At 35.0% G+C, this 14,935-nt stretch overlaps 1 protein-coding gene across 3 annotated transcripts in view; it reads right to left on the bottom strand.

Annotated features, from left to right (window-relative positions):
• Positions 1 to 492: 492 nt before the first annotated feature.
• Positions 493 to 14,935, bottom strand: part of LOC105569102 (sodium-coupled monocarboxylate transporter 2) — a 212,058-nt gene continuing 197,615 nt past the window's right edge. For all 3 annotated transcript variants that reach the window (XM_012025289.1, XM_012025288.1, XM_012025290.1), the window contains exons 2-6: positions 10,417 to 10,819; positions 8,505 to 8,679; positions 7,447 to 7,601; positions 6,829 to 6,969; positions 493 to 2,616 (exon numbers count right to left, since the gene is read on the bottom strand). In XM_012025289.1, the coding sequence (XP_011880679.1) occupies positions 1,458 to 2,616; positions 6,829 to 6,969; positions 7,447 to 7,601; positions 8,505 to 8,679; positions 10,417 to 10,819 (2,033 nt within the window). In that variant the 3' untranslated portion in view covers positions 493 to 1,457. The remainder of the gene's footprint in view (positions 2,617 to 6,828; positions 6,970 to 7,446; positions 7,602 to 8,504; positions 8,680 to 10,416; positions 10,820 to 14,935) is intronic.

Genomic DNA, 14,935 nt, shown 5'->3' with positions numbered 1-14,935 from the left:
ATTATATTCGCTGGTTTGGCATCATTTTCATTGTTATATTCGAAGAGCACAAGATTTTGTACTTATATATATATATATATATATATATATGTATATATAAATAATTCACGTTTTCTGAAGTACAAAAATAGATTTTAATATCAAAGTTTGGTGTTAGATATATTTAAAAATAATATACACGCAAATTACGTACATACACACATCAGATACGTTCAACTCTCTGCAAGAAAATAATATTACTTATTGCTATGGAAAGTTCGAAACCCTTTTAAGATCTAAATATTGTTATTAGAGGAACCCTCGCTTACGACTGCTATTTCGCAATCAAATATCTTTATAATATGAGCATGTAATATTACTATAGAGAATCGATTACAATCATTGAATCTCATACGTTTTATTTCATAGTTATAAGATGCTGCTATATTTCTGTTTGTAATCAAACTACACTGCTTCTGTATGTAACTTTCTTAGAGAATCGATGAAAATTTATTTTTGTTATTTTAATGCAAGAGAAAATGATTCTTAATATAGTCACAAAATAAAAGTAACACAACTTAAAAGAATACGAGCTACCTATATCTTACTCGTATTGGCTATCTTATTTTTGTTTTATTTATATCAATTTCACTTTTCTTTATGGAAATACTTTTAAAACATATATTTGTTAAAACATACATTTAAAATGGGTAAATAAGATTCAATAAATTAATCCTTCTTGAGGAAAGAAGGAGAATTCTATCGAATATATTAAATAATTGGAGAAGAAGCGTAGCAAGAATACACTTGAATATTCCGACTATAAAATCGAAACATCGTGCAGCAACAAAAACGAGAAAATTACTTTATCAACTAGTGGCTTGATAATTAAGTTTTCGTGATCTGTAATAAAATTTTACAGAACTGTATCCGCGTTTTCGATTATTGTAAACGTGACTCTTTTTCACCAGTTGCTATTAGTAATTGTACTGAATTCTATTTCTGTTCTCTTCGCTTAGATACAGAAATCATTCATTGCGAGCGGTGACGTGAATTCCATTCAGCAAACACGTGTGTACTTGACAATCGTCTCCAGTAAATCGTGTTCGTGTCTAAATACAGTTTATAACGTCACGCATGTCTCGTAGTTAACTCTAATTGGCACACGCAAGTTAGAAGTTTTCGCGAATTGCATCCCTGAATTGCCTTCATTTGAGTGATATTTTGAGCTAAATGTGAGTGTAGCTCGAGTACTGTAATCGAGAGAAACTTTGCTCACGCGTAATTACGTTTCACGCGCACAGGTCACAAACCCGCGTTCCATGTTCGGGTAATAAAATTTGGCACTAACATATACATAAACGTTCGCATGTCGCGTACATCACAGTATGTCCCTGTTCTCACAAGTGTCGAGTTTCGATCTAACGGTGATACGGCGAATAACGCACGAAGAACATTTGCGACCTTGTATCATAATACTATAATCTAGTGTGCTTGCTGATCTCATTGGTTACATCGAGGGACGCGTTCTTTAGCGCGTTGAGCTTCTCCACGTAGCCATCACTTAGCTGTTGCTTTCCCCTATCATCGACACATCTTTGAGGAGAAGTTTCCTTCTCGAGACTGTCGGGAATAGATATCACCGAGGAAACGGTGGCACTCGTGATGTCCGTGTCATTTTTATCCCCAAGGCGAGCGTTGCTAGCGTAGAGCCTCCGCTTCCCGGGAAAGAATCCCGCTATCTTTCGCGCTAAAGGATGCAGCAAGTGCTCTTCGTACTTGTCGGCCTCGGCATCGGCCGTAATTAAACTCACGATGATGCCAACGCCGACCGTCGTTATGCTTCCAATAAGTGCGTAATACATGTAGGTTATTCCATAAAGAACGTTTATAGGATTAGATGATTTATTGCTCTCGTCGACGGACGATAGCGTGAGGTTTTTCTGCATTGTCGTCCAGCTGGAGACGTTCGGTGAAGAGTAGGACTCTAGGCTAATCGGTTTGGTAACCCACGAGGAAAACGTCTCGTTGTGGCAACTTTCCGTCGACAGAGGTAACATCTCTTTCACGTTTCCCAGACTGAGATGACCGAAGGTGATCCATATCGTTGTTGCGTGGCTGAAAATCATACCAGCGGCGGCACCTTTCCAATTGGCACAAGGTATCAACATAGCGAGGAGGAATACACCGAGGAGAGGTCCAGACGTCGCCGATGTCATCAGCATAGAAGATTCTATTACGCCAGATAACATTGCTACCAAGAAGCTAATGCCGATTATCATTAAACCGTAGATAACGCCGATTATTTTAATCGCGTGGAGCTGCTGCGTGTCTTTCAGATCACTCAACGCAGGTATGTGACTAAAGAAATCTTCGAAAGTCACCGTTGCGAGAGAATTGAGATTCGACACCGCCAAAGTCAAGGCGCTGTTGAAGAGAGTTGCCATGACCAGACCTAACATTCCGGGCACACTGGAGAATTTGTCTTCAACGTAGAACGGCACAATCTCGTCGATTTTCGAAATGTATCCCATATTGAGTGGATCGCAGTCGGCGTAATTGGCAAAAATCACCATTCCAACGATCCAAGACAGTGAGAACAAGATAATAATTATAGGCATGTTGGCCATCATCGTCCTGAAAACAAACAAATCTTTGGTTACAAAAATTCGATGCCGAAATATTTAACTATCTTATATAAGAAATTCATTCTTATTTACGAAAGATAGACACGACAATGCCAAAAAGATTGACACGACAATGACAAAAAGTACGAGGGTCACTTGTGTTATTGTATAAACGCATAATTCTTGAAAAAATTAATATCATTATATTTAATTGTTATTCGCGTTCATACTTGCTTTGCAAGCTGTTTAACAAAGTCTTTTTCTTCCTTTTAGCGTATGCCCGACAGATTTTTGTGCTCGCGTTGTAATCTCGTTACAATAATGTGATGAATTTCGTGTTGGTTTAACCACAATAATACTTGATGTAATTGACCGACAATTTAACAACGACTTATGACAATAAAATATTAGCCGAGTGATGTTCTGTTACGATAATTCGGTAAACTAAATGTTCGACAGAAATCCAATGGATTTTGTTTGAATATAATGTACGTATTGTATTCATCGGCTGTAGAATATTATAAAATAGTTAATGTATATTTGCATTTGCGTATTGCTATTTAACGCTTATTGTTTTATTATATAATTACTTATTGTAAACGTTTTAAATTGTTTCACATAATTTCAACTTGGCACGAGATTGGATTTTATCCAAAGAACTATTTTTTTCCAGTCGTTAATTATCGCATTCCTACAAAATATGCAGCTTTGCAATAAGTTTTATATACACATTTTAGACACGCGTCAAAATGCATTGCTTAAAACGGTTTTAACGCAAACATATAAGGATAATGTATGCATTTATATGCAGATAATATTCATATTATTCTATAAAACTTATCTGGAATAGCGCACGACAGTGTCACCCACATTGGAAGTACTTGTTACGTAAGCAAGAATGAAAGCGGAAAGTAATGAACAATTGATGAAAGGACAGCGAAGCAAACGGGCGCGAGTGCAGATGATAATTATATAACGTTCTTATAATCGCTCTTTGGATTTTTCGAGATAATGGGGGAAAATAGAGCCCATTTAAATGACATTGTAATTTTAAACAAGAAAAAGATAAAAAAAATACGATAAAAAAGAACACAAGCAAAATGAAATAACAAAAGTGATTGAATTGTCAATTATAAAACCGAGAACGATTCAGATAGATGTATAGCAGCTATTTGTAATTTGCATTAATGTACAGCCATGGCAATTAAATCAATGTATATATCTTGACGTTAATTAAAATACCCGTCAAGGAAGTCTGAAAGAATATCGAGTATAACCGCTTACGTTGCATAATGCGTAACATTAATATACATTAGCACGGGTAAATCCCTTAACAACATAAATTTTTAGCCAGCCGACACTGACGACGTAGTCATTCATTATAATTTTATAATGTCGCTGGCTATCTTGTAGTAGTCTACAATAACAAACGATGTAGACGGTTTTTAAGCGGTTTTAATTCTTCATCATTCTGAATAGTTTTGCTTTCTCATGCTCGGCGAGATATTTACCCAATTATTTTAATAAACCTATATACAGAGGGGACTTTATTCTAATGTACGTCGACGTCTGTCGCACCGACATTATAGACTCTTATTGAATAGCGAGAATCTCTCTACTGAAAGTTTGGCGCGGCGCCATTCGGCTCCCTACGGGGCTCTCATTGATTATGTGGTAATAGTAACTCTGTGGGCACAATTTCCTAAATCGGTCCAATCGCGCCACTTCCCAAAAACTTTCTGCCGCCGATACGACGGCACGGGAAATTATCGATGTAAAATCTATTAACTTGTCGTCACACGTTGAGAAATTCATATTATAGCTTCCTACATACTAACTTAAATTAATGCAAGAACAGTAACGCTAGGAAATATAAATAATCCATATTCATGCACGACGATTATATGAAAAGTATCTTTTTATATTTTCAATATTCTTAGATATGTATAACATATTATATAATGACTATTGTCACTTATAGGTGGTTATTTAAAAACAGGCGTTTTTATAACAAAGTCTTGTCAAGAGAATAGAAATAGGTAAGTGCATTATTCCAAACTGATTTCAAATAAAGTTTTATATGCCATATTTCGGAAAGAATAAGAGGACACTTTGAATAGCGGTAAAATTTTGTAGAATCTTTAAAGATAAATTTTTATTGAGATGTCGAGAACTTCACAAGCCCGTCATTGAATTAAATATAAAATTTTATTTTTATCACAGAAATATCCGCTTAGATTTCTCTATTTGCGAGTAATAAAATTTTATGGACCAACGTAATGCGTTTATATTCCACGTGATGTTTCAATTTGAGTGCAGTGACACCGCAGCAAATTTGTGGCCATAGGCTTTTATACGCTTTCAATTGCCATCAGACATCGGACTAGAAAAATGTACGGTTTTACGTTGACTACCGTATATGCACCTCAATGTTTCGCCACGGTTAGTGGCACAATTGTGCGAGCGTGCGAGCTGCTACAATTGTGCAAACAGCTGCATTTGTATGCTACAAGCGAAATAAGTCTCGAATAATAAAACATTAGAAATAAAATTCGGCAAAAAGAAATGTTTTTCTAAATGTAACACAATTTCCGTGAACGGAAATTTCTGAATTTAACTTTATGATGGGGAATGTGCTCGTATATCGTGACAGTGATGTGACATTTTGCGAAAAAAGACATGTTTCAAAATTAAACAAAAATTTTTTTAATTTTCGATATGGTTTCTTTTTTGAAAATTTCAAGTTTTATTAAATTAAAACTTGCGAATCACATTAGTTAATACTTTCATCAAAGTTTATTTGAAATTATTTTATTTCTGACCAAGCGAGCACTTTAATGGAAGTCACGAAATTACATTGAGACTTGGAACAAATGTCATGAAATATCCGACTGATATTAAAGCAGTATTTTATTTTTATTAGATTTTAGTTGTAATTAAAAAATTGATTAAAGTACCTATGTGTGATAAATTACATTGATTAAGTTCACTTATCGATTAAGTTTTATAAACTTGATATGGGAACAAATGTGGCACAGCTATTATCCTACTACAATATTTTTTGGATTTATTCCTTAATCGTAAGATATGAATCCATAATCATTTATAATGTTATATATATATTTATATTTACAATTTATATTTGTTGTAATTGTAATATTTTTTTATATAGTTTATTCCTCTTTTCTTCTCGCATTATTTTAATTTGCAAATCGAAACTATTTACAGATAAAAGTTATTTACATGACTTAACGTGAATCATAATTTAATTTGCGCGTAATAATGAATCATCGGACAAACTCAAGTCACGAGTGAGTGCGTATACAATAACAGATGTGACTGAAATGCATGCCGACACGCAAAAGAAAATTTCGTTTACTAAAAGGACAAAAGTTGCATTAGTATTTAATATTAATATATCTAAGTATTGTAAACAAATATTTAAAATCTATATATTATTTCAAAGTAAAAAAATTATTAAGTAATAACATACTAGATACGTTAAATAACATATCATTGTTACAAAGAAAGACACTTTCTAGAATATTATGTAATTTTATCGATATATTTAGGTTTTTCGTTAGAAATAAAAAATGCATATTTATTATGTTAGTAAAGGTTCAAATATTAAATTTCAATCTAATATAGTAACGTATGATATTTTTCTTACTTTTAAATTAATTTTAATAAAATTTTAATGAAATTGAACTTTTATTATGTCATGTACATAAAAGTTTACGTATGATTGCCAATGCATAAATTATTATTAATAACAATGTTTTATATGACAATAAATAAGCAAATTACGAATGTTGAAACGAAACATTGAGTTTAGCATCTTAAGAAATCTCGCTCGTTTGTTAATAGAATTTTATATTATAGTTTCTATACGATCTGCCTATCTAATTATTAGTTAAATATTAAAATTTTATCACTTCATATTTAAAATTGTGAAAATTAAAGGTTTCCCATTGAATCTTTCTTTCCGTTTGATCAAAGCTTCATACATTACATATACACGTTTATACTCAATTTTCATTTATGCCTTGAATGTTTAAAGTAATAATTCGTGGAGCACTTTGCATAAATCACATTATCCTTTGGATCATTCGACGAGTTATATAGCATCATGTGTCATACAAATGTGTCGTTTACCGTTGTACGCTAAAAGCACGGATAGGGAATTTGTTCAAAGTTTCGTCGAGATAAAAAGTTCACTTACTTGACAACCTTTCTTTGGCTGGACATACTGCAATATCTCTGAACAAAATTCTGCTGACATCCGAAAATGGATAAACTCATGAAGAGCTGACCTAGTGTCGCCGACGTTGTTGTTACTCGAAGAGTCGGATCCATATCAAAGCTGAAAGAAACGTTACTGGATGAGTACCGCGATTTTATCGTAAAATACGCTTGTACAGTTCCAGAATATTAAATAATAATATTGTAAAACGTCTTTTAAAGAAAAGTACTTAATTATTTAAATTCTTTCACGATTTGAAAAAAGAACGAATGTTTTATTGTCTTCCCAAAATTTCAAAGATGCAGAAAATGCACAGCCCGTGAAATAATTTTGCGCCGCTGTGGAATTTAATAATTTTAAATTATGAAATGTGTAGCGAAGAATTTTAATATAAAATCGCATTTTAACATTATTCAATTTACTGACAGTTAGTTGGAATTGTATATTTTTGCCGGGATTAATTCTAAAGTTCAGAAACGAAATGGAAAATTACGCAATAGGAATTCCGTACATGATTTATTTCAAGCGTAAATTTTTATCGAATTCAAAATTATGTGCATTTAGGGTTGGTGAATTATTAGTGTGCGTGTGACATACTTGAAAAAATCCAGTCGTCCACGCTCGTGAGTTACGTTGAAGACGTTAGCCGGGCCGCCAACATTGATAGTTCCCTGGATGATGATAACCATAGATACACCAATCATCGCCAGGCCTTGTATAACATCCGACAGAATAGCAGCTTTTAAACCTCCCTTTAAAAAGCGAACATTCATAAATATTAAATATTCGTGAAGTAACACAACATTTTATTGTTATTATTAGACAAGTGACTAGAAATGAGTTATTAAATTATAATCACGTTGATCAAATTAATGTTCAGTTTTTAGAAATTTTAAAGATTGATAAATGATCTTTACATGGAAAAGTTTATTTTTATAAAAAATGTACGTAACAAATATAATATACCGCGTCACATTGATATCCCATTATTTCCAAGCTTAATATTAAAAGTTGTACGGTTTTCATTATTTTTCATAATAACGCTGCTTGCTGTCATTATTCGCCCTTCAATGCGCCCTATTTATATGCGTGCTTGATTGCTCCAATTTCCTACGGGACGAATATAAGTAATTTGCCGCTGGAATGTAATTTGCGCGAAAAGCTCACGTTTATCGAAATTATGTCGTAATTTTACTATTCATTTAAATCCGAAATATTGAACTTTTCGAAAATATTGCTTCCACGAGAACCGTCACAAATAATTTACTTTTTCGCAGAGACTGAAATTGATATAATTTCAATTTTAAATAAATGGGTACTGATTACAGAATGCAGTGGCATTTGCTAATATACCATTTAGTATGCTGTTACAGAAGATATAGTTTATGTTTGCTATTATCTTTTTATGAATAAATATAAAAGATACTTTTGTATAAATATGTGATTGCATTGCGTTGTATTTTGCATATGTTATGATTTCAATCTACGCTCTTTGCATGAAATCTCAATGCTGCGATTATTCAATTTTAATTTTTAAACGAAATATCGAGCAAGGACACTGAGAGAGAAAATATGTATTTAGACATTTTGTTCGATGAGTAAGCATAGATATTTGTGAAACACACAAGTATATGGTATAATATATATGTTCTTACTATGATCGTGAAAGCCACGGAAATAGTCGTTATTCCCACGATACTAGCCCAGTACGGAAGCCCTATTACCGCTTTCAGCGCGACGCAAGGGGTGAATACCGTGACCGCCAAGTTCAGGAGACTCCGCACGACGTAAGAGAAACTCGCCAGACATCTGACTAGTTTTGACTTGAATCTGGGGAATTTACATAATTAAGAGAGTTGAAAGGTCCGACGTGGTGAATTATCTTCTATTATCTACTATTAATTAAATAATACATGATCGTTATATGTGTACAACATTCTTCGCGTCGAAATATAAATTATTTAGGTTCAAAGTCCTTTATTAAATATTAACAATATGACATGCAGAGACAATTACTTCTTCTAGAAATAATCTCCTCTCAATGCACGGGCACCCAGGTGTTCTCTCATGTCGAATTAAATGTTACAAAGTTTTGTGTCCTTGTGCAAATTTTATTACGGCACCTCAGATCCCTTTCGAGCAACAACGATTAACAGAGGCGTGATCTCTTTTCATTTTTAACGGGATCCTTATAAAGTTGAATGTTGCGCTATGTATCGGGTATCCAGATATTCACTATTGATTTCTTGCAAAATATTCAAAACACGTTGAAACAATGCGTGTGCGTGTGTTTGAAAATTTTACAGTTTAAATAAATAAAAGCCACTTCACTAAAGTGCCTTATTTAGTGTTACAGCTTTTTATTGCGAAAACATAATATACTCGCAAATATCAAGAACAATTTTTTATATTTGAATATTTATTATCTGTGAAGAATTGATGTTGTAATAACAATTTTTAATATTTCCCTTTTTCTTTTGCGATGCAATTTAAAATATCTAAAAGATAATTCTGGCGGTAAATAATATACAAATTTTTTTCTATCGATATTTAAAAAAATTATTTTTTATGACTAACGTATGCAAACATGGTTTTTTTATTGAAAATTGTACCCGCGATAACTTTTCTGTGTTGATAATAATACTTTTTGCAAATATCATGAACTAATAAAATACAACACAAAAGAATACTCTATTTACAAAAACCAGTAGCGTACATATGCCTGTTACCGCTACTCATAAAATGGGATGCCCGTGCAATGTTAAACACAACAAATTTTTTCGGTTCGGAACAAATCAAGATTTTTGTCATCGGAGATTTAGAGATTCAAAATACAATTTTAAAAAATTCAAAGTTTAGTGTTATAACATTGCTGTTAGGCTTTACCGAGGGGGAAACCGCCGACCAAAATCTTGTACACCAGTGCTCATTAATACCCAGTGGGCCTAACTTTATCTTATTATATATTTTATCTTATTTTATCGTACTTTATCTTTATAGTGCCCCAGCAAGGCCTAATGCCCAAACTAATGTCAAAAAATGCCTAGTAATGCCCAGTAATGCCGCAAATCTGTACACCACAATGCCCTCAGCGGTTTCCCCCTCCGTTTTTACAGTGCCGTGCACGGAAATGAACAATGGGTACCCTGCATATTGGAGGAAAAATGACAAATTTTGCATTAACAGAAGGTTAAATTTACTGTGTCTTGTGTTTATTTTATCTAGTGCATTGCATGTATCAGATAAACGCAAAACGATACATTTTTATGATACAATCGATATTGTTCGATTAAATTCTTGTATAAGCACGTGTCAATAGAAAATTCCCGTTTCCAGATTGAGCTCAGTATTATTTTGTTATCAATAGGATATCAATATTATATTCAAATTTGATAGTTTCACGTATTCGGTGCATATTAATTTAACTTTGTTTCATTTATTACTAATACTATATCGTTAATACAATTTACGCCTAAACATCGATAGATATATTCTTATATGAAGTTGAAAGAATAATATCGCATGCCAATCATTTTGCGGTGAAAGGTAGAAGAATTATAAAATTACCTCAGGTCCAAATATTGGTAGACCGACGTGATACCGAGGTTGTAGTAAACGGGTACGAAGATGAAACAGACGATGGGATATGCTAGCAGCATTCCATACAGAGTCTCCCACATAGCGCTACCTCGATAATACAGCTCCGAAGGGTAGCCCAGGAAGGACCTGACGCCGAGAGTTCCACGTGCGATTGATAGCATCATCGCACCCATCGACACGCTGCCGGTGGCAAACACATAATTCGCCTTCGTCTCCTTTTTTTTCGTTTTGAAGTTCCCCCATAGCGGTATCACGAACGAAACCACGATAAACCCGATAAACACCAGATAGTCCAGCACCATAGATGTGATATTGGTCGTCATCTCGAATCCACGGTTTCTTCGAATTCCCTTCCGTGATCGAGGTTCGTCTGCGTATTGAGAATGCCAAGTTCAACAATGATTCGTGTTAGAAGTATGTCACTGGATACTCGCGAGGCTCTCGATTACGGGGTGAGAGAGTAGCTTTTGAGAGACGCTCGAGTTATCGAGCGTCGCGACGATTGTTTCTATCGGAAGTGTCGGCTATGCTTGGATGCTACCTCTAACGCGATTCTTGCCTGATCCTCGTCTGATCGCTGCCCGTTGGAATGTCGCGAAGAGATTCGTATTCACGAAGATGATAAGCGTGATAAGTTCCGACAAGGGTAATAACGGAAACTTGCCGATAACATACGCTTATATCGCGGTCGCGTGTATGCGTATGCGCGCGTGGGTCTCGTTATGCAATTTCACGAGAGACACGAATATGACTCAATACGATCAATGTGGTACGATCGGAACGACAGCGCGTATTGACTACCAACGTGGTTGAGCACTTGACGTTATTATGCTAACAACCTCGAGGAAGAGAGAGAAAGAGAGAGAGATAGAGGACGTAGTTCTAGTAGAAAAGAGATAGTGGGGATAATGTTGACGATAGGAGGGAGCCCGGAAGAACACTAGTAACTTCTTCTTATCTTGTACCGCTATTGTTTATGGCGTCGTGCCGACGCTACTGTCTTATAAGTTCTTTTCATTGAATTTATATCCAGCGAAAGAAGGCACCTGATCTTTTGGAGAGCGGAATTGTTTATAAATGATCTATTGTTGAATAAATTGGTGCAACAGGCTGTAAGGATGCTTACGAATTTTAATAGTGCCGGTGCTTACGTCAATTCTCGCAACATTTATGCACAGAAGTATTCATCCCTGAAGGAAGAAAGATACACATTTGCGCTTGTAGTTTTGCAAACACGCTGTTGCAACATATTATAACATTGTTCTCAACTTAGCTGGTTAAAAACGTTTTAATAAGCATGTTTTCATCTATGAATATGGACAATAATTCTATTATATCTATATAGATAATATTTCGGACTGGCTTTAGGTGTACGCGATAAGTTTTTATATAAATGATTAAAGCTTTTCGACAAAGCTTATTACCAGCGCAATATAAATTAATCGGTACGTCGCTTCGTCCGTGATTTATTTACACATTTTACTGCTGTTTGTTCTTCATAAATAAATCAATAAAATTGATGTCCTCGATTTTTAAATGTAATTGGCAAAATAATTTCGTGACGTTGCGTTAATAAATTTCAAATTAACAGAATGTCACATATCAAAAGTAATAGGCATCTTCAATTTGTTCTAATTAGTTTTGTTATATTGTCCGACAGTTAAATATTTTGAAATCGTCAAAACGTCTTTTTATAACAAGAAGGAAATCCACAAATAACTTATAATTCTTACATACATATAATTAAATTTCTTAAAATTTCCAGAAAGAGTAAGACAGTTGCGACTATACCGCAAGAATTTTAGGGTAATCGTTTGCAAACCCGGTTATCTTCGTATCCCAAACTTTTTATTACCTCATCTCAACACGTTTATTACGAAGGAACTGTAAAATCCCGTACAGTTTCTGAGGTATGGTTAATCCGGGAATTTCCTCGGATAAAAGATTCTCTCCCAAAGCACCGTTTATAACAGGCGCTTTCCGTAAAGTACGTAAATTCTAACATGTGCTCTGACGTATACAGACTGACTGAGAAGCGAAACGTAAATGTGATTTTTGTTCACTTCCTACGATATTCTTATATTATCTTCTTTCTGTACTTCCCCGACTTCGGCAAAGCTGTTTACAAAAAGTTGAAGCGGAGATGATGCATAAGTACTTCGTATTAGTCATCGGTGCTACGATTTTTTCTCAAACGTTTAACAATTACGTAATTACAGATTTATGAACAATTGTTATTTAATGATCTTGGAAACTCTGGGTTTGTTGACACTGGAACGATCGAATGCTACGATTTTTTTTCAAACGTTTAACAATTACGTAATTACAGATTTATGAACAATTGTTATTTAATGATCTTGGAAACTCTGGGTTTGTTGACACTGGAACGATCGAACGATTTATTTCGACTTAAACAAAATTTCATTAGTTATGATATTTGTATCATTAATGTCAATAGTTCAATTAATTAATATACTTGGTTTTACCGTTCCTGTTGTCAGACGGTGGTTGTAATGCCGGGGAGAAGGATAAGACTCGAGCACGTGTAACGTTCTTGCCGGTTTATTACAGATTGGTTGAACATACATATACAGGGTGTTTGATGCAAAAGTAGCCAACTTGAAAATAGTGGTAGATTGGGTTAAACTAAGGAGAAATATCATGTGCCGCGGTACAAAAGTAACAATAGTTATCGAGTAATTAATTTACACGTCTGAGCGAATGAGGATGCAGAATACAGTAGGCCGGACTCGGAAGGCATTTAAGAAAATCGATCGACGAGCGGGAGGTGGAACGACGCGCGAGATACTATAAAGGCCCGTCTACATAGGACGCAATACGCAAAACGCGGACGCAGACGCGCATGCAGGATGACGTTTCACGCAACGTACACGCATTCGCAAATCAGTCATACACGACTAGTTGAACCAAAAGATAAAGTTGGTTCAACTAGTCGCGTATGACTGATTTGCGAATGCGTGTACGTTGCGTGAAACGTCATCCTGCATGCGCGTCTGCGTCCGCGTTTTGCGTATTGCGTCCTATGTAGACGGGCCTTTACACTCGGTGCTCACGCATACAAGCGCAACCATGTCCGGGTGCTGCGCTGCAGAGCACTCTGCGCAGCACCCGGATATGGTTGCGCTTGTATGCGTGAGCACCGAGTGTAACACTTTGATGGTGCTCGGGCCCAAAGTTTGCATCTCTGCTCTGCGTGCGCGCTGCTTTAACGGACAAAAGACAAAACGGCCGTGATCAGTACAGGATCGCACAGGATCACTGTTGACTATAATATTCGTGTTTTGTGCTCGACACTTGGACATAATTTCTGTATTATCGTTGACCATGTCTACGGAACGCCCGGTAAGTATTATTCATACTTGAGAAAAATGTTGCCTTTTCCAGTTAACTTAAGCGTAACCTAATCTAACCTAACTTAACTTAACCTAGAAGAAGTAACATCGTAAGGCTGATGGCAGAGAACAATCTGTAAACGCTTAAGACCGTCTCAGTCGTAGATGTAGGGCAAGGCAGAGAGAAACGTAAGTCGTATACAATAGCCTTTCACGACTTGCATTTCTCTCTGCCTTGCCCTACGTCTACGACTGAGACAGTCTTAAGCGTTTACGGATTGTTCTCTGCCATCAACCTAGTACTGCTGGTATAATTAATTTTCCTTTTAGGTGACACTACGTCACGGATGAATTGCCTGATGGTTGGTTCTTGCTGTTAATTTCCCGCCGAATCCAAGTGTATGCCCTTATGAACGTTGACGGTCCGAAATAACCATCAAATTGAGTGTAAACCTTCATGAAACACTCGATTATGAAGGTTTACACTCAATTTGATGGTTATTTCGGACCGTCAACGTATGATTGAGTGTATTTTTTCATAAGGGTGAACTAATCATTGCTTTCCAATTACGACACAAGTCGACACAGTAAAACATATCTGAACTATGACAGCAAGAACCAATTATCAGGCAGTATTGTGTAACACAGTTTTCTGTAAATGGAAAGCATACGTAAACTTAGCAGATAACATTTTGTATTTTTTACTATTGCAATCGTTTGGGCAGAAACATATTCTCATAGTTTAGAAAATAATAGTTTATTTTTAATTAATAGAAATTAGTTGAGCGTATTGTTAACAAGCATAATTTTATAAAAATCCTTTTTTTATTTTAATGAATGTGAAACCCTTTGGAAAACATGTTGTAATATTTTTAACGTTTGATTTTATTATCGTGACACTTCTTCCCATTTGGACTATGACTGAAAAACAAAACTATGATTTTTTACTTCATTACTTTTTATATTATATAATATGGACTGTTACTTTTTTTAGATCGATAAGAAAGTGTTGAAACGTAAGCTTAACCGGCAGCTTCAGAAAATTGAAACTCGTAAAGTTAAGTTAGAGAATTATTTACAAATACTCAACCAGCCCTATCCTGATAATAGTATAAATTAATAGTATAATAGTA

This window comes from Vollenhovia emeryi, unplaced genomic scaffold, assembly GCF_000949405.1.
Source record: "Vollenhovia emeryi isolate VEMERY1.0 unplaced genomic scaffold, V.emery_V1.0 DF939126.1, whole genome shotgun sequence".
Classification (NCBI taxonomy): domain Eukaryota; kingdom Metazoa; phylum Arthropoda; class Insecta; order Hymenoptera; family Formicidae; genus Vollenhovia; species Vollenhovia emeryi.
Note: the sequence above shows the minus strand (reverse complement) of the source record. Positions and strands in the feature narration are given on the sequence as shown.